The 24,773-nt window shown below is 42.7% G+C and overlaps 1 protein-coding gene across 4 annotated transcripts in view; it reads right to left on the minus strand.

Annotated features, from left to right (window-relative positions):
- MLH1 (mutL homolog 1) overlaps positions 1 to 23,665 on the minus strand; it is a 33,780-nt gene extending 10,115 nt beyond the window's left edge. For 3 of the 4 annotated variants that reach the window (XR_014001152.1, XR_014001153.1, XM_081165123.1), the window contains exons 1-12: positions 23,323 to 23,665; positions 19,259 to 19,349; positions 19,060 to 19,158; positions 17,785 to 17,858; positions 16,732 to 16,804; positions 15,296 to 15,387; positions 13,626 to 13,668; positions 8,256 to 8,344; positions 5,006 to 5,118; positions 2,838 to 2,931; positions 1,596 to 1,749; positions 505 to 857 (exon numbers count right to left, since the gene is read on the minus strand). Coding sequence is in view for 2 of the 4 variants with exons in the window: in XM_081165123.1 (XP_081021249.1) it covers positions 505 to 857; positions 1,596 to 1,749; positions 2,838 to 2,931; positions 5,006 to 5,118; positions 8,256 to 8,344; positions 13,626 to 13,668; positions 15,296 to 15,387; positions 16,732 to 16,804; positions 17,785 to 17,858; positions 19,060 to 19,158; positions 19,259 to 19,349; positions 23,323 to 23,438 (1,391 nt within the window). In the remaining 2 variants the exon portion in view is untranslated. Of the gene's footprint in view, positions 1 to 504; positions 858 to 1,595; positions 1,750 to 2,837; positions 2,932 to 5,005; positions 5,119 to 6,847; positions 6,947 to 8,255; positions 8,345 to 13,625; positions 13,669 to 15,295; positions 15,388 to 16,731; positions 16,805 to 17,784; positions 17,859 to 19,059; positions 19,159 to 19,258; positions 19,350 to 23,322 lie in introns of those variants that run through there. The other variant, XM_081165124.1, reaches the window with a different exon arrangement.
- Positions 23,666 to 24,773: the final 1,108 nt, after the last annotated feature.

Consider the following 24,773-nt stretch of genomic DNA (forward strand, 5'->3'; position numbering starts at 1 on the left):
CAAGGTGACCTATTATGCTGGTCCTTTTTATTAACTACCGTATTTTTCGCTCTATAATACACACCCGACCATAACACGCACGTAGTTTTTAGAGGAGGAAATTCCGTAGGCATGCCACCCGTAGGCATTCCCTCCATAACACGCACAGTCATTTCCCCTTACCTTTTAGGAGGAAAAAAGTGAGTGTTATGGTGCAAAAAATACGGTAGATGTATTTATTGTTTCACTCTGCCATTGGTTTTAACATTTCCAAGTGTTTTACGGAGCATAGTTTGTGTGGTTTTTATTTAGTGCTATTATTTCCGAAAAAGAGGTGATAAATGTGTTAAAGAAAAATAAAAAGACAACACTTCTTAAGTCAGCCTAGGGGCAACCCTTCCCCAGGACAATGTCAAAGACAGAAAAGTGCTCGGATTCAGGAGCATCACCTAGCAAAGAGGAGGGAGAAGAAGGTGCCAAACTCTCATCAACTTAGAAATGCTATTCCACAGAGATCGCTCATACCTAGCAGGTAGAGCTTCAAGAGGTGCTGGTTGGCTTTCTGTTGACCCTTCTGCAATCTCCACAGCTTCTACTCTTAGATCTCTTGAATTCAAGTCACTGCAGTCTTCCATCTCAGCATCTTGTAGTCCAGTTCCCTTGCAACTTTGCTTGTTGTTGTTCTCCTGGGATGTCACTGCAGAAAGTTCAGACGGCCTAGGTTTATTCGCTGGCTGAAGAAAAGCATCCAGTTTCTGTTCCCTGGAATCAGTGCGGACCATCTGGCGGGCACAGACCTTGTCTCCCCCTTGATTAGTTGAAGAATTTGCTGATTTAACAACATCGGTGGAAGAGGCAGTAACACCTGGCAGCAATGTCTTAAAGGAAGAGATGAAAGCGAAGCAATTCAGTACCACTGGAACTGTACAGGTCTCCTTCTAAGCTAGTTGGAGAGCCAGATAAGCACAATTCACGGGCATCACGTAGCTGCAACTATAACATAATCTACCTGTGTGGAGTAGCCATTACAGATCATGCCAAACATAACAGCCAGCTCTTTACAAGTGATCAGGCTCTAACAAAAGCATTGCAGGGGATTGGCCTAGATGACCTTTGGAGTCCCTTCTAAATCTACAACTGTATGATTCTATGAGTACTGCTTTCTAGTTGAAGACCAAATGCAGACAGAAATCTTTATCCCATTTGCACATATAAAGTGAATCACAACTGGCTACTTAACATTGATTTTGTCCATTATCCCCTTTCTGTCAGATAGAATCATGTTAATGTCCTTTATCAGTGGTTTTCAAATGTCCCATCACCAGTATATTCCATATTTGCCTGGCATAAAACCTCTGTCGGTTCAATTGAGGCCACTTTATCGGTTTGTGTGCAGCAATGGTCTGTCTTTGGGCCCTTTTTTGTGTAAACCACTAATCTATATTAAAGAACACACCTAAAAATGACATTTTGTATTGTTAAGCCCAGCTGATCCAAAACATTTCATCGGACAAAACAAATCCAAATCCTGAATGCAGAGCACTCACTCTCGCAACCACCAACAAAGCAGAGTGGTTAGCCTTTTCCTTTTCGGTGACATGCTCAGATTCACTCACCTGTGTAAAATATACCCTTGATGAGTTAGAGCCCAACAATTTGCTCTCTATGTGTTGCTGTACACTCTCCAAGATGCTGTCTTCATGAAGGAAATGAACTTCATGCTTTGTGGGATGCACATTCACATCTACGTTCTGAGGGTTTATTTCAAGGCTGCAAGACATTTTGAGAATACCATGTGAAGTTAATCAAAAGAACGGCAATTCAGATTTGTTAAGAGTGGGTGCCTGTGGCGATCGCACAGGGTCCCCAGACGTTTCACCGTCTATTGATCCCTGGGCCACCACTTTATTCTTGCTGCCACCACCGAGGCCCTACCTGGTACAATACTGAGTTCAGTCAGGGTTAAATTGGAACATAAACTTTTATTTAATGCAGTTTAACAAGCGTGTGGTTTCATAAACGGTATTGGTCAATTACAATCATGGGGTGCCTATCCAGACCTATAACTTCCGCTACCTGCTCTCACTCACTAAACCACCTCTCAGATATTTACTTGTTTTCCGAGCCCCTAATTATTCCTGACTCAGCTTATTTTGCTACACTAACTCAACCTACCCACAAACTCTATCCCAATTCACTCCCACACCAACCAACCAACCACCCAACTCCCAACGAACTCCTCCTTTTGCCCCTCCCAGAGCTGGTTTTATAGTCCCTCTGACTCCACCCCCTGGGTTCTGATTGGGTAACCTGCTTAACTATTTCACCTCCAGCACTCTCACATGTTAACGTCACAGTGCCACAGCCACAGAGTTTAGGGTGCTCTGTGTTTCTCAGAGATTGGATCCTTGTTTGTAGTGCTTCTGAGTTTTTAAAACTGCAGAGAAATAACATTTCAAGTCTCTTATTTATTATTGAGCTGATGATTATTTAGCTTTTGTATTACCTGGAAATTAAAAAAACTAAAATATGAATTAGTACTCATACTGCAATGACATTAGGAATATTTTTGATGTACATGCATGTTAGGGCAATGATAAACTGCATCCACTGTTTTCATTGCTCTTAACTCTAGATTTGTACTTGGTTTTTATTTAATAAAAACAAATGATAGCAAGCACTGCTTAGCAAGGTTAATTTTGTTTAACTGAGGTTAAACAAAATCTTGCCCATTTTTACTCAAAAGTGAGGCCCACTGTGTTTAGGGGGCTTACTCCCTGTGTGCATATGATTGCAGCCTAGATGCATTTTTATCTTTTTTGTGGTCACATGACTCTACATAGAAAAAAACATTTTACCTTATGTATAAAAATGGATGTGTATTTTTAGGTAGATAAGCCGCATATACAGTTTCTATTGCTTTTCGCAAAGCATTTGACTCAACCAGGCGATCTAGGGAGGAAAAACATAAAAATCAGGGGAGACAGGTAAGCAGTCTACGTTACTTTCTGTATAATACAACTTTTACACCCATCTCTGATCAGTCTAGATCTTCACTTTTTTATTTATATAACCAACTGGAAATATATGGTAACAATTAAAAAGTAAATGTGACTTTATCATCAGCAGTCCTCAGAATATATCCGCAATTTTGCATGTTCATGACCACCAGATGCAATGCCACACCCTGATCCTAAATAACCTTCCCATACATGTTTACTTTACAAATAAACACATTGCCTTGGAACCAATTATTTCAATGACACTTAAATGCACTTCACTTTCTCTGGATTAACAGCTAATGTCTGTACTGCAAAGGATTATCTAGTGAAAGTGTAAAGAATGGATTAACTGCCCTGCCCTAACCAAGTAGGATACCTACGTTGGAAGATAAAGCTGGAGCACTGAGAGGTGCAATATTTTAGGTCTACTTGTTTGTATCAAGTAGAAAGTTAAGAAAGTCAAACAGGGGCTTATATTTCTTTCAAAGACCTTGAGTACAGCAGTACTATACTCAACTTAATTCACTGTTTCTTCCTTCTGTTTTTTTTTATATAAATTTTTATTGGTTTTACAACATTTTTTTAAACAATACAAACAAATAAAAAGACAAACAAACATGTATCATTTCATAGCCTTTTTTCTGTAACCTTCGTTTCTCGGACTCCCCCATACCTCCCCTTTCTGCATCCCTATTTCCAAGATTGTTTCAGCAGTTTCTAAACAAATTTTATCAAATATGTGTCCTCTTAGTCCTTTCTCTAACTTAATCTTATGTCACTGTTTCCCTTTTTCTCTCCTCACCTCGGCATTTTAGCCTTCATCAATTAGTTTCTTCCTTCTGTTTTTGGCAAGTCAGTTTGCAGTTATGTGTGATCTCAGACTCAAATATGGTATATTAAATTATATCAGGGGCAGGAGAACTGTAAATAAGGCCAATATATTTCACATCTGACAACCAATGCACCTCTTGGGTAGAGGAGTCTAAAAAGCCCAGTACACATATTTTCACGGCCCTCTAGCAACTATGGTTATGTTTTTGGATTAACTCTGAAGTATATACTTGATTCTGACCAAACTAAGCTTCCTTGGAGCATAGGCTTTTTAATGAACTATCTGAAACCAAAAGAGAGAATTTGTTCCCAGATGTGATTTCCCCACCCCAGTTTCCTACCCCACTATAACATCCTGTCTGAAACAGGTCACTGTTTCTCAGTTATGCCAGTCCCAGTTTCTTACAAATACAGTGGACAAACACCTTAAATTCTGACAAAGAAAGTGAGTGGGTTTCCAGATGGCAGTTTGCCCCAGCTGTTGGGCACAAGAGGGGAAACAGAATTACCACCACCTCAAGAAACAGTATTGCTTAGTACAGGAGTTTGGCAGCATCAAATGGTTAGTTTCAATGTTTCCATCTGAGCTGGACCTGATGCTCTGGGACAGCAGCAGCAGCAGTTCTTGCTGCAAAAGCACAGCTTCCATGTGGCTTGGAAATGCCTGACATGCCGATTCTGCTTGGCTGACCCTCACAAACTCCTCTGTCTGAAATGAACCTTACTATCAAAGCAGAGCAAATGTGACAAATATGCACAATGCATTAAAACAGCAAAATTTGGGAGTTTAGGGCATAATCCCTGACCCTTTAAAACACATAATAAAATCAAGAAATAAAGCCAGGAGACAAAAGCAACCCCTTCTTTCTCTGGACAGCACTTCACTGCCAGCAACGTTAAACACTGTTCACCACCATTGTTTAATAGAGAAAGTGTTACCTTGCCAAGACTACAGAAAATTTCATAGAATCATAAGGAACCCCAAGAATCATCTAATCCAACCCCATGTAATGCCCTAGAACAGTGTTCCCCAACCTTGGGCCTCTAGCTGTTTTTGGACTACAACTCCCATCATCCCTCGCTAGCAAGACCAGTGTCAAGGATGATGGGAATTGTAGTCCAAAAACAGCTGGAGGCGCAAGGTTGGGGAACACTGCCCTAGAACACCGAGAAATGTGTACTTTGGTACTTACGGTTTATGAAAAGCAAGAAGATGCATTTCTTTACTGAATAGTTTGCATTGGTTACGTAACCCTTCATTTTAAAAGCCAATGTTGCATCTTCACAGCCCACTTCAATCAACTCTCTGGATAAAATTAAAAAGTAATTAATTCCCCCTTCTGTATTCTTAGAAACCATTTCTCTAGAACACAATCAAATCTTCATAAACTTCATATCCATGTATTTATTCAGTAACTCTAATCTGACCAAAAATTAAGGAGCAATAGAACATACTTAAAGCTATTTTATGTCTTTCATAGGGCAATCCTATACATGCTGACTCAAAAGCCAGCCCCACTTTGTTCACTGGAGCTTACTCCCAGTTATGAGTACAAAGGCCTGCTCTCTTCCAAATTCAAATTTCAGAATGCCACACAGATAAGTATCTATATTTAAGTAAATTCATTACATACCGTATTTTTCGCCCCACAAGACGCACTGCCCTATAGGACGCACCTAGTTTTTTTTTTGGGGGGGGGGAATAATAAAAAAAATTATTCCCCCCCCCCGGCACGGGGCTGGCGTGGGGGAAGCCCAAGCTTCCCCCGACCCCAGAACAGCCTGCTATCCGCAAGCCTAGGGAGCCGTGCCGGTCTCCCCAGGGTTGCGGACAGCTGTGCGAAGCCCGGGCGCGCTGAAGAGCGCCCGAGGCTTCGGAATGCAGGCAGCTCTGCGCAACCCTCCGGAGCTCGGCGTGGCTTGGCGCCGGGCTCCAGAGGGTTGCGCAGAGTTTCCTGAAGCCTGGAGAGCGAGAGGGATCGGTGCGCACCAATCCCTCTCGCTCTCCAGGATTCAGTGAAAGCCTGTATTCGCCCCATAGGACGCACACACATTTCCCCTTCATTTTTGGAGCGGAAAAAGTGCGTCCTGTAGGGCGAAAAATACGGTAGTTTGCCAAATTACTCGTAATTAGAGACTGTGTCATTACAATGGCCCAAACACAGGAATGAGTAAGATTTCATTGTACACAAAATAAATTAATACCAATATATATTGCCTCTTTAATGGTGGCCATTTGTTCCACCTCAGTAGTGTTTCATCAGAATTACTTTTCTCCTTTTACTACAATGGGATGCCATTTATGGAGAGTGGCCAGATTCACTCCTACCTTTTCACAGGGACACATTCTAAGGCCTGGTTCAGATGATGGTCTATACCAAGCATAAGGCTTAGCAAGCTCTCTGCTCTCCCCCCTTACTTTGCAAATACATATAATATCCACCGACTGTTAAATACAAAGCCAGGGAACTGTGATTTACTTTAACCATGGTTAACAAACCATTTAAACAAATCATGCTGTAGATCAGCCTTTGCCAATCCGGTACCCTCAGATGTTGGACTCTAATTCCCATCAGCACCAGCCAGCACTTGGGAGCAGCAGTAGGTTGGGGAATGGTGTTATAGATTATCATCTGAACCAGGCCTATTCTTGTAATTAAACATCTAAACACAATGTTGACAAAGAAGGAACAATAATTCAAGGGCAGCTTCACTAATATATTGAACAAGTGATTTTCTCTCCCTTCTAAGACAACTTTATCCAACACAGCCTAGAAATGATTTAACATTAACTTTTACTACAGGTGCCTTCACCCACATTCTTTAAGAAACCAAAGGTCAGATCAAGATGTTTTGTACAGAAAAGGGAGGGTGATTTACAGCTGCGTAAACAGAACTCAGCAATGAAGAAGCTATTCTGTATAGTTTTCATTAGAAAAGCAATGCCTTCTGTTCGGTACTGTTTCTGCCAGCATTGACTGTTCAGCCCTACTACTGTAACTGTCATTTCTAAATTTAGAAAGTCTCACACTGACCTTTATGCCAGTGTTGGCAGGAATCCTAAAGAACAGGCAGCAAACGGTTCTGCTGATTTGCTCTATGTTGTCTGAGTAATGACGGGAGAGAGGCTCTTTCTACAAATACAACTGAAAATGCATTGAGAGGCCTGTTTCAGCAGTTGTTTAAGAGATAATTATTCAAATCACTATCTGTCCAATTTGGTTCAAAAGCCTTTAAAAGGCTGTCTTTTTTCTGTGAAGTCCTTGACACAGCCCCCTAGCCTCAATACTAAGCTGTTACATTTACTGTTAAGTAGACTACTCTTAAAGATGCTGTGATTACTAAGAACAAGCATGGGTTTCTCCAAAAACAACTCATGCCAGACGAATCTCTCTCTCTCTTTGGATAGAGTTACAAGCTTGATGGCTCAGGGGAAGGCTGTGAATGTAGTGTACCTTGAATTCAATAAGGCTTTTGACAAAAGTCCCCCATAATATTCTTGCAGAGAAGTTGATAAAATGTGTACCGGACCAGATAGCAGTCAGGTAAATTTGTAGCTGGTTGACTGGCTGAACCCAAAGTATGCTCACTAATGGTTCATCATCATTCTGGAAAAAAGTGACAAATGATGTGCTGCAGGGTTCTGTCCTAGGCCCGTTGTTGTTCAGTATCTTTATTAATGACTTGGATGAAGAAATTGGGGGAATGCTAAAGGCTCTGGAAACCAAGCCTCATGAGGAACGGTTGGGTATGTTTAGCCTGGTAAAGTAGTAACTGAGAGGAGATATGATAGCCAGCTTCAAATATCTAAAGGGCTGTCATATAGAGCAAACTTTTTCTCTCCTGCTCCGGAGGCTAGGACCTGAGCCAATAGATTTAAGTAACAAGAAAGCAGATTCCGACTATATATCAGGAAGAACTTTGTGATAGTAAGAGCTGTTCAACAGTGGAACAGACTTCCCATGATATGTAGTGGACTCTCCTTCCTTGGAGATTTTTAAGCTGAGGTTGAATGGCAATTTGTCATGTATGATCCAGCCGAGATTCCAGCAATGCAGAGGGTTGGACTAGATGCCCCTCAGTCACTTCCAGCAGTTCTAAGATTCTACGATTCTAAGTAGGTAGGCAAATCTGAAATAACTACATATTCTTCACCATTTACTATGTCTTCATTTCCCTCTCCTGCTGTTGCCCTGTGTCAAATTCTAGATTTTCTTGATTATGCTTTCCTCAATCTTTAGGAAGTACACTGAAAAATCGATGTACACTAGAGCTGTTTCCATATGAAATATTCCTGGGCCTGTTAAAATGTACTCTCAAATGTACCCCAAAGCATTTAATGTTAAGACAACTGTTGTCATAATCAGAGGGGTTTTGTCTGCTACTATTATAAAGTGTTTGACATTTATTCTTAAGTTAAATTGAATTTTGAGATCAGTGTACCTGCTAACAGCATTTCCAAAGACGGAGCGGATATTGTCAACGGTTGTAGCATTCAACAGTGTTCTAACATCTGCTACTGTATCACCTTGCTAAAAAGAGAATATTTAGATTTGCATTTACTAATGTTTAGGCAACTTAAAAGGCATGTTGAATGGAAATTTACATTTATCAAAACAAATCGGATTTATCAAAACAGTTGCATTGAACTGCCATCCTGTTGTGCATCTCCTCATGAGAACCTGGGTTCAAAAGGCCATTCTGTCTAGGAAGGAGAACTGCTAAGGTGTGATTTGGGGGGGGGGGGGAGAGATATTAAGGATCTAACAAACCAGGAGATAGCGCACTTGAAGTTCCCAGCCAAACCGCAAATGAAATGGATAAGGAAAAGCATTGACACAGGCACCCCTTCGGTCCAACCTAATAATAATAATAATAATAATAATAATAATAATAATAATAATAATAATAATAATAATAATTTATTATTTATACCCCGCCCATCTGGCTGGGCCTCCCCTAATGAAAGAAGCCTCAGTGAGAGAAAGAAGCCTCTGGAGAGCCTACAATTTAAAGTGTCCTTCAAAAGTAGTACTTTCAACACTACCTAAAAACTAGACTTCTTTAATAATAATAATAATAATAATAATAATAATAATAATAATAAATTTTATTTATATCCCACCCTCCCCAGCCGAAGCCGGGCTCAGGGCGGCTAACAACAATAAAACAGTACAAAAGTATAGCATAAACAACATTCTAAAATCATTCATTATAAAAATAATTAATTCAGGCCACTGGCAACCATTGGGCCAGAGCTCCGCGAAGATCGCCGAGGGAGGGAGTCAGGCTGTGCCCTGGCCAAAGGCCTGGTGGAACAGCTCTGTCTTGCAGGCCCTGCGGAAAGATGTCAAGTCCCGCAGGACCCTGGTCTCTTGTGACAGAGTGTTCCACCAGATCGGAGCCACAGCCGAAAAAGCCCTGGCTCTAGTTGAGGCCAGCCTAACTTCTCTGTGGCCTGGGACCTTCAATATGTTTTTATTTGAAGACCGTAAGCTTCTCTGTGGGGCATACCAGGAGAGGCGGTCCCATAGGTACGAGGGTCCTAGGCTGCATAGGGCTTTAAAGGTTAAAACCAGCACCTTAAACCTGATCCTGTACTCCACCGGGAGCCAGTGCAGCTGGTATAGCACTGGGTGAATGTGATCTCGCAGCGAAGACCCCGTAAGGAGTCTCGCCGCAGCATTCTGCACCCGCTGGAGTTTCTGGGTCAGTCTCAAGGGCAGCCCCACGTAGAGCGAGTTACAATAATCCAGTCTGGAGGTGACCGTCGCGTGGATCACAGTGGCTAGGTCAGGGCGTGAGAGGTAAGGAGCCAACTGCTTAGCTTGGCGGAGATGGAAAAATGCCGCCTTTGTTATAGCTGCAATCTGCGCCTCCATGGAAAGGGAGGTGTCGAAGATTACACCCAAACTCTTAACGGACGGTGCTGGCACTAATTGCGTCCCCGCAAGAGATGGGAGTTGCCCCCCCAATCCCATATCGTCCCGTCTCAGCCACAGGACCTCTGTCTTCAAAGGATTTAGCTTCAACCGGCTCCCACGTAACCATCCAGCCACAGCTTCCAAACATCTGGTCAGTGTGTCTGGGGCCGAGTCAGGATGGCCATCCATCAACAGATAGAGTTGGGTGTCATTGGCATACTGATGGCAACCCAGCCCAAAACTCCGGACAAGCTGGGCGAGGGGGGCGCATAAAGATGTTAAAAAGCATTGGGGAGAGTATCGCACCCTGAGGTACTCCACACACCAAGGAGTGGCGCGATGACAATTCCCCCCCCCCCCAAGCGCCACCCTCTGTCCCCGACCAGAGAGAAACGAGCGCAGCCATTGAAGGACTGTGCCCTGGATCCCCACGTCGGCAAGGCGGTGGTCCAGGAGTTCGTGATTGACCATGTCGAAAGCTGCTGACAAATCTAGAGGAATCAGCAGCCCCGACCCGCCTTGATCCAGCTGTCTACGAAGATCATCTGTTAGGGCAACCAGAGCCGTCTCGGTCCCATGACCAGCGCGGAAGTCGGACTGGAATGGATCCAGAGCCGGTTTCATCCAGAAACCCACCAAGCTGTTCAGCAACCGCTCTCTCAATCACCTTACCCAGGAACGGAAGATTCGAAACCGGGCGGTAATTGGATAGATCTAAAGGATCTAATGATGTTTTCTTTAAGAGCGGGCACACCACTGCCTCCTTCAGTTCCCCTGGGAATGTCCCCATGCCAAGGGACAAATTGATGATATCCCCCAGGAGGGCCCGCACCTCGTCTGGACACGCTCTAATCAGCCAAGACGGGCACGGGTCGAGAGGACAGGTGGTGGGCTTTCCAGCTCGGAGGAGTCTGTCCACATCGGCTGGGGATATCCGGTCGAAGTGGTCCAATACTGGACCCGCAGACAGTCGAGGGGCCTCCAGTTCCTTTATTGTATCCAAATTGGCAGGGAGGTCATGGCGGAGCAACAAGACCTTCTCCGCAAAAAAGCTCGCAAATGCCTCACAGCTGTGTGTCAAATTGTTATTTAAATTTGGCTGTCCCTCAAGGGACGTTAAAGACCTGATTATACTAAATAATTGCGCTGGGCGAGAGCTAGCGGATGCAATGGAGGCCGAGAAGTAAGACTTCTTAGCAGCCTTCACCACCATCTCGTAGGGTTTCATAAAAGCCCTATAAGATGTTCTTGAGGCTTCGTCACCGGCACCCCGCCATACTCGCTCTAGCCATCTGAGGTCCCGCTTCATTTTCCGGAGCTCCTCGGTAAACCAGGGAGCCCGGTTTCTGCGGGGTCGCAGAGGGCGCTTAGGTGCGATCTCATCGATGGCTGCCAGGAGCTGGATATTCCAACCCTCAACAAGCTCAGTCAATGAGTCGCCAGGGGGAGCAAGGTACCGCAAGGCTTGGCAGAATCTATCAGGGTCCATCAGCCTCTGCGGGCAAGCCCAAATCGGCTCGCCACCTAAGCAGGGTGGGGGTGGAAAGTCAATCCAGGCTTTCAGAGCGTAGTGATCAGACCATGGCACCTTCATCGAAGGAGACATGATGACATCTTTACCTACGCCAAAGATCAAATCCAGCGTGTGGCCTGCTTGATGTGTGGGGCCCGAAACAAACTGGGAGAACCCTAGTGTCGCCATGGAAGACACCAGGTCCTGAGCCTGTGAGGAGGGAGTGGCATCAGCATGGATGTTGAAGTCCCCCAATACTGATAGGTTAGGGAACTCCAAGGCCCAGCTGGCAACCGCCTCCAATAAGCCTGACAGGGTGGCTGCTGGTGCGCTAGGTGGCCGGTACACCAGCCAGACAGCCAAGCTCTCCTCGGAGCCCCACACTAGGCCAACACATTCAATGCCGGGGATCGATGGCGATGGTAGAGCCATGAAAGGATAATCTTCCCGGATTAATAATGCCACACCTCCCCCCCGGCCCACAGTCCGCGACTGATGGAGGACGGAGAAACCCAGGGGTGCCATCTCTTGTAAGGTAACTGTTGCCCCTTCACGCACCCAGGTCTCCGTCACACAAGCCAGGTCGACCCCCTGCGAGGCAAAGAAATCTCACAGGGTGGCGGTTTTGTTGCCTATAGACCTGGCATTGCACAGCACCAGTGACGGAGGTGAGTAATCCTTGCTCACCCTACCCTCGTCCCTCGGGATGAGGCGCAGATTGGAAGGGGTACGAGCATATCCATATCTCGATCCCCTTCGCCTATAACATCTGCCCCCACCGCCATACCTCCCTCACCCCTCCACTCTACTAAGCAGGAACAAGACAACTGACTATCTTTTGTGCCATCCAGGACCATGCATTCTTTTTGTCTTGTAATCCAAGGTTATAACTACCTCTGAACCACTGAACTCAACAAGTCTCCCCGCAGTCTTCTGAGTGTGTCCTTTGTTAGTTTTGTGGCCAGACACCCTGGCTTGCTTAGATAAATGTTGCCTGAATTTGTCTGAAACTCCAGCTTTGAATGCCCTTTTTCTGTACTCCCATGTAGCCTGATTCTAAAATGTGCCACAGCAAAGGAAATAATTTTCTTCAGGCCTTCATTTTGGATTTTCCCCAATGATTCCTGCACCCTGCCATGTTTGGATAGCTCATAAAAGGAAAGAAAGGTATAACTATCCATCTTGTCAGCTTTTCAATTTTTACTGCAATTCTCCCACCGTCCCAACAACTTTTCTTCCAGCAAGCTGGGGCTAGCTGCAGCATCACTCCTCTCTCTATTCCCTCTTGTCTCCAAGACAGCCTTCACAGTTATAAAATTGCCATTTGTTATCAAAAAAAACCCTCAACTTTTGAAAAGGGTCTGATCTCATCTCCTTTGCTACTTAAACTAAACAATCCAAAGTTAGGGTGTTTTACTATTTTTGTTTTGTTGGTTTATTAAATATATACAGTGGCACCTTGGTTTAAGAACAGCTTAGTTTATGAACAACTTGGATTAAGAACACTGCAAACCCGGAAGTAGGTATTTTGGTTTGTGAACTTTGCCTTGGAAACAGAACATCTTCCGCTTTCTGTTCAGTGTGTTCCATTTGTAAACTGAGTCCCCAGCTGCTATGGGAAAGCACACCTTGGTTTAAGAATGCTTTGGTTTAAGAACGGACTTCCAGAACAGATTAAGTTTGTAAACCAAGGTACCACTGTATATTGATTGCCAATTAATTTACCAGAATCATTCACTGTATTCAGCAGAGCTTAATCCCAGGAAAATGTGCAAAATTGTGTAGCTTTAAGAATTCTAACCAGGTATGTTTGAAATAAGGAATTTCATAGCTTAAAAAAAAGCCCTCAGGCAACTTTGTGATCACCACAGAATACAGTTAACGACCGTTTCACATGGGGGTTCGGTTCCTGGCCCCTGTGTGTGTTGGTGGAGTGCCTTGTTATGTCCCGCCACACCCCCATTCTGCCCTTTTAATGACTTGTTTTGTGAAGTTTTTGGTCACTTCCAGATCTGGTGCTGTGAACACATGCGTGATCAGGTGTTTTTTGGCTGTGCATTAATTAGTCATTGCCTGTACCTGAATTTCTAGATTTTGGGTTGCATTCAACAAAGTCCTACACAGAACAGACCCATAGGAATTAATGAACCTAAGTTAGCCATATCCATTAACAATCAACGGGTCTACTCTGAGTAAGGCTAGCATTTAATACCACCCTTTATGTTTAAAACTATAACTAGGTTGAGCTTCATTTCTTTAACTGACCATGTTACATATTTCTTTAGAAAAATAAATATATAAAGGAATATGGTTTGGACACTGTAATATTACCATAACCACTATTTAGCAATACTGAAGAAGCAAAAGTTTACTCACCTTTTTAACTGAAAAACTGATGCCAGAGTTGTGAATAGCATACCTGGGAAGAGAAAATACACAAGCCTTAATTACCGTATTTTTCGCTCTATAAGACGCACCAGACCACAAGACGCACCTAATTTTTGGAGGAGGAAAACAAGAAAAAAAATATTCTGAATCTCAGAAGCCAGAACAGCAAGAGGGATCGCTGTGCAGTGAAAGCAGCAATCCTTCTTGCTCTTCTGGCTTCTGGGATAGCTGCGCAGCCTGCATTCGCTCCATAAGATGCACACACATTTCCCATTACTTTTTAGGAGGGAAAAAGTGAGTCTTATAGAGCAAAAAATACGGCAATTAATTAATTAATTAAAGTTATAGACTGCTTTTCCAGCAGTTTCTGAATTCAGTCTACAATATTCCCAAATAAACCACAATTCAAATTGAAAGCCAAGTTAAAACAACATTTCAAAAAAGTACAAAATATCATTAAAGCCAGGATGAACTATTATGAGCAAATACATGCGCAAGGCCAGCCACAGCTTCAGCCATTAACAGCAGTGAAAATACAGTTCTTTAAGTCCTATTGAAACGTGTTGAATAGAGCTGAACAGAGTTTTTTAACTATGGCTACTAACAAGACCCTGTCCTGTGAATGACAAATATTTTTAGCACACACTTTATGAAGTGATAGTGAAGTGTATGGAAACTAGCTGAACTTCTTAGCATTTCAAGTCAAGAGAAACCAGCATTTGATTTCATAAGGGTTGTTCAAGCATCTGCCTAAACACACAAACACTGGATCCATGGACAAGAGGAAGTGGTGCACATGTAACATCACCTTGTCTGCTATATACCCCTCTGGGGGAGGGGGCTTTTACTCACATTCACTCAATATGCTTTCTCACGCCTGAACATGCCTTTTTAGTTAGTCAGTGGCAGTCATGTGGCTTCCATATTTTCTATGTAACCACCTCCTCTTCCCTCCCCTGGTGAAGGTGTGGTAAAGCAAATAGGCTACCATGACATCACAGTTTCCATGCCTCTAGAACCAGCAGAACATGACGTGAAGAAACTCTTGAGTGTGATTATGTCACAGCACACATTTGATTTTATCACACATTACTGGGGGGGGGGGGAGAGAGGAGGTGTTGGGAGGCAGACACAAAGCTCTGGTAACATCTAAAATTAACCAAGATCTGTCTTGGGAATACTAAATCATTTGCTGTCAGCTATATGACTCAGAACAAAAAGACCAAGCCACACATTTCCATCTTGGCAAAGGCCCTCTTGGCTTTCTTCTTTTGTTGGATTTACAACCCTGGGAGCAGAAGAACCTCATCATGCTGCTAAGTACAATGGAATTTGTACTTTCTTTCCGTCTCTTTCAGACATTTGCGCACAAACAAATCTGGAGGCCTTTTGCAACTGTCATGTGAATGTTAGAGAGCACAAATGCTATGTGAATGTGAAACTGGCTTCAGTAGATTCTTCTCAAGTCTAAAAGATTGTCAAGTTGTATTTGTTTCAGTATACTGACATCAGTAAAAAGGCATCCCTCTTGCTATTCTGAGTTCCTAATTTATCAAAGATGTCATTACTGGCTAGAAGGAGAAAAATGCCCAAATCCAACATAAAACAAGGTTTGCAGGTGGAGGTGGAGCTTCTGCTCCTTTTAAAAATGGATTTACCTGCTAACAACTTCCAGAATTTTTGCATATTCTTCACTAGGTTTGTTTAAAGCTTTTCTCCTAGTGGTTACATTGTAAAATAGATCCTCAACCTGCAGAGAGAAGCAAACAGTCAGTTTAAAGCAAACTCAAAACAGAAACATGGATCACTCTGCAATGCCCTTTTGTGCTGGCAGAAGGAAAGAAAATTGATTCCAAGTACATGGGGCGTGCACACGGTTTGCTTGCACCACTTCACATATGTTTTCCGTTGTCAGCTCACAGTGTTGACTGTGTGACAGATGGGAGAAGGAGCCCTCACAAGCTGCATTCCCTGCTCCTTAGTCTGTTCCCTGCAGCTGCCCAGTTCTAAATGAAGGATTTTTTTCTCACTGCAGGGCATTATCATGAATGAGGAAAACACCTGAACATTAACAAACAGGAAAGCCCTATGTTTAATTCAAATGCTCTGGTCAATATTGCTCTCCCCTGCAACTTACAAGCATGATAAATTCAAATCCATTTTAATTATAATGCTACAAAATTATGGGAGTCATAATGTATACTAGTTAAGAGTACTGGACTAGGACCAGTGAGATCAGGGTCCAAGTTTCTACTCTGCCATGAAGCTTTCTAAGTGACTTGGAGCAAATTAGTGCCTCCCAGCCTAATCTACCTCACACGTTATGTGGCTAAAATGGGGAGCGGGAGAACCACACAAATCACCTTAAGCTCCTCGGAGGAAAAACAGAATTTTAATCAATTAATTAATTAAAACACGACTTTCTCTCTTGCCCGCCCCCTCAATAAAAAGTACCATTCTCTGGAAATACAAATACATTTCTAAACACTACTTGTGAAGAGTTCATGTAATACATTTCAGTAAAGTTAAAAGGTGATTGTTGAAGCCCAAATAAAGCATCAACATGGGCAACGCACATGTGCAAATTGAAGTTGACTGTATTAAATGCACTTCAAATTTGTGCCATTAGTGAACCCTCAGCATCACTATTATTATAACTGCATATGGTTGCACTGTGGTGTCTAGCAAGATGCTACAAAGCAAAAGCTCTGCTTTAAAAGCAGTAAATAGTGTTTATGCAAGAGGTATGTGTAACTAAGATAGATGCAGTTACATTCCAGTTTTTAATGTACTCAAATATGCATGTATTATGAATAAGGCTATTCCAAAAATCATAGAATTGTAGTGTTGGAAAGGATCCTGAGGCTCATCTAGTCTAACACCCTGCAATACAGGAATATGCAGCTGTCCCGTGTGGGGATTGAACCTGCAACCTTGGCATTATCAGTGCTACACTCTAACCAACTGAGCAAGATAATGTTAGTGCCACAAAGTTCTGCAAAAGAATACACAGGTCTCCTGCTTCGGGGTTTAAGATTAACTAGGAATGCATCTGCTCCAGTGCTGCAAAAATTTCAAAAAGCAAGTAACTCACTGTGATTTGAGTTCCCTGGTTTCCAGCACAAGGTTTGGGGGCACCCTTCAATTTTCCATCAGAATAGTTTGCCCTAAAAGCAAAGTAGAACAAATCGTCAACTATTTCAATCAGTTATTAGATTGGTCCACAAAGGATTATTTCAAGCCAGCAGTGCTTCAGAAAGAGACATTAAACTATCACCACCACTTGCAATGTTTTCCATAAATTTCTATGGCATTAAAAGTGAAGTAAACACAGAATCTGTCACTGGTACATCTATTTCAGTATTGTCTACACTGAGTGGTGGTGGCTCTCCAACGTTTTAGGCAGGAAGTCTTTCCAGCCTCACCTAGAGATGTCAGGATTTGAACCTGGGACCTTCTACAAGCAAAGCAGATCCTCTACCACTGTTCTGTAGCTCTGACTGGTGATACTGTATTCAAATTTTGTTTTATTATTTATGCTCTTGAGCCACCCCCAAAAATGTCATTAGACTTCCTTTCTAAATGAGATGAATTTACACACACATACACAGTCTCTGCGTTTAGAGCTTACTTGAGAATAAGCACTGTTGATTAGTGTGGGAAATAACACACATAGCATCAGATTGCACAACATGTTATTGCTTAATCCATCTTGTCTCACTATAAGGCAAGGCAGATTCCTGTTACTTAAAGAGTACCTTTAACTTTTCTAGGGATTTTGCTACATTTTTACATTCTATTGAGAGGGAATAGAATGGCTATAACCTGTAATTGTGTATAATCTACACTGGATGAAGAATGCAGTGTATAACAAATCTTTAAAATGATTTCTACAGAAAAATTCTGCTCATACTTGATGCTCATTAAAAAAGGGTTTTGTTTGCATCAGTGGTGCAATGAGTGACCTCCTGTGGCTAAGTGATGTATTGCACAATGCTGATTTCTCTCTTGTTTCTATTCTTAAACAATAAGAAGTCTTCTGCCTTCCTGTTCTTTTAATGTTTTTAGAGACATTGTTTATCTTCTAAAAGTTTATCATATTTGAACACTGAATAAGTGCAGTAAACAAATATTTGAATATACCTACCTGTAGGCACACTTCCCATCAGCTGTCTTAGTTGTTATAGTAACGTGGGCAACATGACTTATACTTGCCAGCGCCTGGAAGAGAAAAAACTAAGTTTTAGAAACTGAGTAACATACAGTAACATGCAGATGTTGAAGGTGGTGCATAGTTCTTTACTGGTACGAAATAAGCATTCAGTAATCACAGTAATAGCATAGTAATTACATCCCAACTAATTATCTGTATTTGTAATCCTCACTACAATGATCTACATGCAGCTGGATACAAATTCTGTTCAAATAAAATGTTTTATTTATTCAGCCTACTTTAACAAAGTAACATACAAAAAAAATCAACACAATGAAAACAGGATAAAACCCATAACATAAAGCCAATTCATCTACTATATATTTTTGACAGTTGTTTGTTTGCTACGCATTTGCATACCCCATAAGATGTAATGAGATTTTGCATGATGATTCCTGAGATCAAGGAACAGATCCTTATATTTGCACACAATCAGACATCATTTTGACTCAAAATGACAGACTGAACCTTTTCCAACTGGACTGATTTTTAAACTGATTTTTTTGTTTCTTAGAATTCCTGAGCAATTCCTGATACAAGGTTGCTATAACAATATAAACAACAATTTAGGGCTGCAGAGGACAGCATAACATCAGGATCCAAAAAAAGAAGAATCCCAAATCAATTTAAATGTAATTGTCTTTACCGCCTACCCAAAACCAGGCTTTCCATCCCTATGATAGAGGTTTGGTGCAATACGGTCTAAATGGCAGTTCTCAACAGAACCCTTGCAGCCACCTTATGGATGGTTCTGCATTACAGTCACATTGATTACATTTGAACCAACTTTCAGTGCACCTGAAGTTACTTAAATATATACCGTATTTTTTGCTCTGTGAGACTCACTTTTTCCTTCCTAAAAAGTAAGGGGAAATGTGTGTGTGTCTTATGGAGCGAATGCAGGCTGCGCAGCTATCCCAGACACCAGAACAGCAACAGGGACTGCTGCTTTCACTGCGCAGCGATCCCTCTTGCTGTTCTGGCTTCTGAGATTCAGAATATTTTTTTTCTTGTTTTCCTCCTCCAAAAACTAGGTGCATCTTGTGGTCTGGTGCGTCTTATAGAGCGAAAAATAAGGTACTTATTGAATGGTGACAAGCTGTGTTCTACAGAACTGATAAACCTGGATGGAATAGGAGAGCAAAGGGGGAAAATGGCAAAAAACTTATGCACTATGATAAACATTCTAAAACTTAGTCAAAAACATACCTCGCCTCTAAACCCATATGTAGAAATACTAGCTAGGTCCTCAAAAGTCTGTAGTTTACTTGTGGTGAATCTCTCACACACAATATCCAAGTCTTCTCTCTGCAGAAGGAAGACAGATGTGAGCCAGAATTATCTCAAATATTGTTTGTATTGTTTTAAATAAGGTCTACTTTCAAGAAAGACAAATAGGTTTACTTACCCTAATTCCACAACCATTATCTAGGATTTGAATTAGTTTCAAACCGCCATCCTTCACTGTAACCTGGATGCTGGTAGCTTTGGCATCCAAACTATAGACACAAGAAATAAATCTCAGTGACAGAGACAACACAGTCTATTTCAATTCTATTTCTATTCCGAATCAGTCCAACACAAACATTTATCTCTGTAGGAAAGCAATGTGATGGGGAAAATGGCTTGTACCCCTCTCTATTGCTCCCCAAGTTACTATAAAGTCTCTAGAATAGTAAACACCAGGAAATGGAAGTAATGAAAGTATTGACTGACCTTGCTTTGGACAATGTCTGAGAATATTTACTGTATTTTTTGCTCTATAAGACTCACTTTTTCCCTCCTAAAAAGTGAGGGGAAATGTGTGTGCATCTTATGGAGCGAATGCAGGCTGTACAGCTATCCCAGAAGCCAGAACAGCAAGAGGGATTGCTGCTTTCACTGCACAGCGATCCCTCTTGCTGTTCTGGCTTCGGAGGTTCAGATTTTTTTTTTCTTGTTTTCCTCCTCCAAAAACTAGGTGCGTCTTGTGGTCCGGTGCGTCTTATAGAGCGAAAAATACGGTATTTGCTATTAGAAAGCTAATGCAGTGTTGGGAAAAGGGTTGTTGATCTAATGCCACATATACTGTACTGTGGACCAGGCTCTGTGCAGTGCAAATAGTAGCAAATCAGCTAATAAGAATAAGAAATGGGCCTCGCAATGAAGATCATTAAAAGATGTTAATGTTTTAGATCAGGCATGACCAAACTTGGCCCTCCATATGTTTTGGCGCTACAACTCCCATCATCCCTGGCTAACAGGACCAGTGGTCAGCGATGATGGGAATTGTAGTCCCTAAACATCTGGAGAGCCTAGTTTGGCCATGCCTGTTTTAGATGATTCAATGTATAAATATGCATTCTTGTTGCTTTAGTCATATTCAATATTGCCAAAAAAGCTCAACAACTTTGCCTGATTTCTGTCCAGATTTTACTGTTTGAAATATGGCAACCATATATACAGCAACCATGTGTGTGTGTGTGTGTGTGTGTGTGTGTGGAGAGAGAGAGAGGGCGAGGGAAGGAGGGAGAGGATTTCACCAATATTACGACTATGCAGACTAGAACCAAGGATAAAGAAGCTGTATGCTTCAGTTTAAAGATTAATATTTGTGTGTAATCTGTTTATTGTTTGCTGTTGCTGATCTAAGGTCAGTTTGTTGTACTAGTGATGACTTGTAAGGAGGTCTTGACCAGAACATGAAGATGTCATGTCATGGCTGACATGGAATGGACAATGTGGAACTAGTTATGTACTTAGCATGATGTGTAAGCTGTATGTAAAATAAAAGTCTGTGTGAAATCACCCATCACTTATGGAACCCTGTGCTGTTGGGGTGGCGACGAGATCGCACTGGTCTATCTATTCTGATGTTGGGAAAGATTGAGGGCACAAGGAGAAGGGGACGACAAAAGACGAGATGGTTGGACAGTGTTCTCAAAGCTACCAGCATGAGTTTGACCAAACTGCGGGAGGCAGTGGAAGACAAGAGTGCCTGGCGTGCTCTGGTCCATGGGGTCACGAAGAGTCGGACACGACTAAACAACAACAACTAGTTTTCTGCAAAGCAGACAACTGTACATAAGCAATTTTATTTCACCCCAAAGAAGTAAAATTTCTCAGCAATCATTATGATGACTTTAGAAGCTTTCTTCCTCTACAATTTTAGGATGCACAAATTGTACTTCTAGGCTCCCATTCTCAATCTCCTACCATTAATAAACTAAACATTTCATGAGAAATACAAACTTATCTTAAATAAGCATAATGGAAGTTGTCGCCCACTGTGTGCAAATGTTTGCTGTTACAAGGCTACAACCCTAAACACACTTACTGGAATGAAAGCCCCATTGAACTCCAGAGTAAACATCCCTAAGATTACACTAGCTGCTAGCACCTCTTGTCTGCGCTATTAAAAGGTAAAGGTAATGGACCCCTGACAGTTAAGTCCAGCTGCAGGCGACTCTGGGGCTGTGGCGCTCATCTCGCTTTACAAGCCGAGGGAGCCGGCGTTTGTCCACAGACAGTTTTTCCAGGTCATGTGGCCAGCATGACTAAGCTGCTTCTGGCGCAACAAACCAGAGGAGCGCACGGAAACGCTGTTTACCTTCCCGTTTACCTATTTATCTGCTTGCACTTTTTGGTGTGCTATGTTGGCAGGAGCTGGGACCGAGCAACGGGAGCTCACCCCGTCGCAGGGATTTGAACCGCCAACCTTCTGATCGGCAAGCCCAAGAGGCTCAGTGGTTTAGACCACAGAACCACCCGCGCTATTAGGGATACCATAAAGCAGAGTTGGAGAACTTGTGGTAGTCCCAATGTTGGACTATGACTCCCATCAGCCCAAGCCATCATGACCAATGGTCAGGGATGGCAGGTTCCCCATACATGTCTTAAAGTTAAGGATGAGAGGGGGCAGTGCTAAGTCAACAATATGTGTTGAACAGCAGAGAATACCTTTATTTATCTAGCAAGATTTAAATACTTGATTGTAAACACCCCTAAATAGTTTACAATATTATAAACACTTTCTTTTTGTCTAGTCACTCCCAAGCAGGATATCATTGTAATAAGGAGAAACACATTCTAACCACTTTCTTGCCACGATTCAGAATTGGGCAAACCCCTATAATCGTAAGCGCAGGAATCCGCCCTGGACACCTGAGAGACTGACTTGGTGCAGGAGATTCGTCCTGCCTCGAAGCAGATGGACACACACATGTATCCTGGGGCTTTTATAGCATTGCCTGTCTGGCGTCATGCTTAAGAGTGTCGAACTGGGACGCAGGAGAACAGGGTTTGAATCCCCCGCTCAGCCACCAAGCGCCCTGGGTGACGTTGGGCCCGTCGCCATCTCTTAAGCCTGACCCTACCTCAAAGGGTTGTTGTGAGGATGAAACAAGGAGGGGGGGGGGAGAGAACCATATGCACTACCTTGGGGAAAGACAGCATAGAAATGTAAAAAATGAAAGAAATAAATAAATTACCAACCACCTTGGGAAGATAAAGGTGGCATAGAAATATGAAAGAAAGAAAGAAATTACCAACCACATTGGAAGGTAAAAGTGGCATAGAAATATGAAATATGAAATAAATAAATTGCCAACCACCCTGGAAGGTAAAGGTGGCCTAAAAATATAAAAAATGAAATAAATAAATTACCAACCACCTTGGGAAGGTAAAGGCGGCATAGAAATATGAAAGAAATAAATAAATTACCAACGACATTGGAAGGTAAAAGTGGAATAGAAATATGAAAAAAGAAATAAATAAATTGCCAACCACCTTGGGAAGGTAAAGGCGGCATAGAAATATGAAAAATGAAATAAATAAATTACCAACCACCTTGGGAAGATAAAGGTGGCATAGAAATATGAAATAAATAAATAAATTACCAACCACATTGGAAGGTAAATGTGGAATAGAAATGTGAAAAATGAAATAAATAAATTGCCAACCACCTTGGGAAGGTAAAGGCGGCATAGAAATATGAAAAATAAAATAAATAAATTGCCAACCACCTTGGGAAGGTAAAGGCGGCATAGAAATATGAAAAATAAAATAAATAAATTGCCAACCACCTTGGGAAGGTAAAGGCGGCATAGAAATATGAAAAATGAAATAAATAAATTGCCAACCACCTTGGGAAGATAAAGGTGGCGTAGAAATATGAAAGAAATAAATTACCAACCACATTGGAAGGTAAATGTGGAATAGAAATATGAAAAATGAAATAAATAAATTGCCAACCACCCTGGAAGGTAAAGGTGGCCTAAAAATATGGAAAATGAAATAAATAAATTACCAACCACCTTGGGAAGGTAAAGGCGGCATAGAAATATGAAAAATGAAATACATAAATTGCCAACCACCCTGGAAGGTAAAAGCGGCATAGAAATGTGAATAAATAAATAAATCACCAACCACCTTGGCAGGTAAAGGTGACCTAGAAATATGAAAACTAACTATCTATCTATCTAACTAACCAACCAGTTCTCCACCATCTCCTTGATGGCGTTGGCGGGTCTCTGGATGACTTCTCCAGCCGCGATGCGGTTCACCACAGCCTCGTCCAGGCGGCGGATCACACCCGCCATCAAGGCCATGAGGGGGCGGCCGGCGGCTGTGGCTGTGGCGAAGGGTCTCGGGGGTCGCCGGGGAAACGAGGGCGAAGGGGATACGGCGGGCGGCCGTCCCGGGCTTGTGGGACGGGGTTGGTCCGGAGGGAGAAAGGAAGGGGCCGCCCTTGCCGAGAAGCTCCGGGGAAAGCCGTGCGGAGACGCGCGCTCCCTCAGAGCAACGGCCGCCTCAACAACCGCCAAACTCGCGCCTCAACCGCCTCGCGCGAAGGTTCCAGCGCGCAGCCGATTGGTCCGCGAGCATGTCAATCGAGGTTGGTGAAAAGTTGTTTCCGCCTATAGGGACGCGCTTCCGTCGAAAGGGAAAGGATAGAGAGTTTTGTTGTTGTTGCTTTGAGGAAAGGAGAAAAAAAAAATGAAGAGTGGCCCACGCGCTGCGCAGCCACGGGACTCGCTTTGGCGCTGATAAGTCTCTGCTTGGAACGTCGTTATTTTCAACCCACTTGCAGCTGCTGTCATTCTGCCTGCCAGTTTTGTCGTTTTGTGCTGTTGTTTTTTTGCTACAATTTGTTCTCTCTGTTTTAGATGCGATATAAAATGAAATAATAATGCTAGGAACAAAACGAAACAAGATATTTCCTGCGTGCTTTTATCGCTTTTTTTTTGCAGGGAGCACACCCTCCAACTGTTCTCCGATGGAAATAGGGACGTCTTATTTCATCAATTATAATTTTAATATACTATCTATACCCCGCCCATCTGACTGGGTTACACTCTGAGCAGATTCCAACATTTTTGTTGTTGTTTAGTCGTGTCCGCCTCTTGGTGACCCCCTGGACCAGAGCACGCCAGGCACTCCTGTCTTCCACTGCCTCCCGCAGTTTGGTCAAACTCATGCCGGTAGCTTCGAGAACACTGTCCAACCATCTCGTCCTCTGTCGTCCCCTTCTTGTGCCCTCCATCTTTCCCAACATCAGGGTCTTTTCCAGGGAGTCTTCTCTTCTCATGAGGTGGCCAAAGTCTTGGAGCCTCAGCTTCAGGATCTGTCCTTCCAGTGAGCACTCAGGGCTGATTCCCTTAAGAATGGATAGGTTTGATCTTCTTGCAGTCCATGGGACTCTCAAGAGTCTCCTCCAGCACCATAATTCAAAAGCATCAATTCTTCGGCGATCAGCCTTCTTTATGGTCCAGCTCTCACTTCCATACATCACTACTGGGAAAACCATAGCTTTCACTATACGGACCTTTGTTGGCAAGGTGATGTCTCTGCTTTTTTAAGATGCTGTCTAGGTTTGTCATTGCTTCTCTGCTTCCAACATATATAAAAGCATAACAAACATTAAACGTGGGGCCCCCTCCCCC

The sequence above is a fragment of the Podarcis bocagei genome, assembly GCF_964188305.1.
Source record: "Podarcis bocagei genome assembly, chromosome: 12".
NCBI lineage: Eukaryota > Metazoa > Chordata > Lepidosauria > Squamata > Lacertidae > Podarcis > Podarcis bocagei.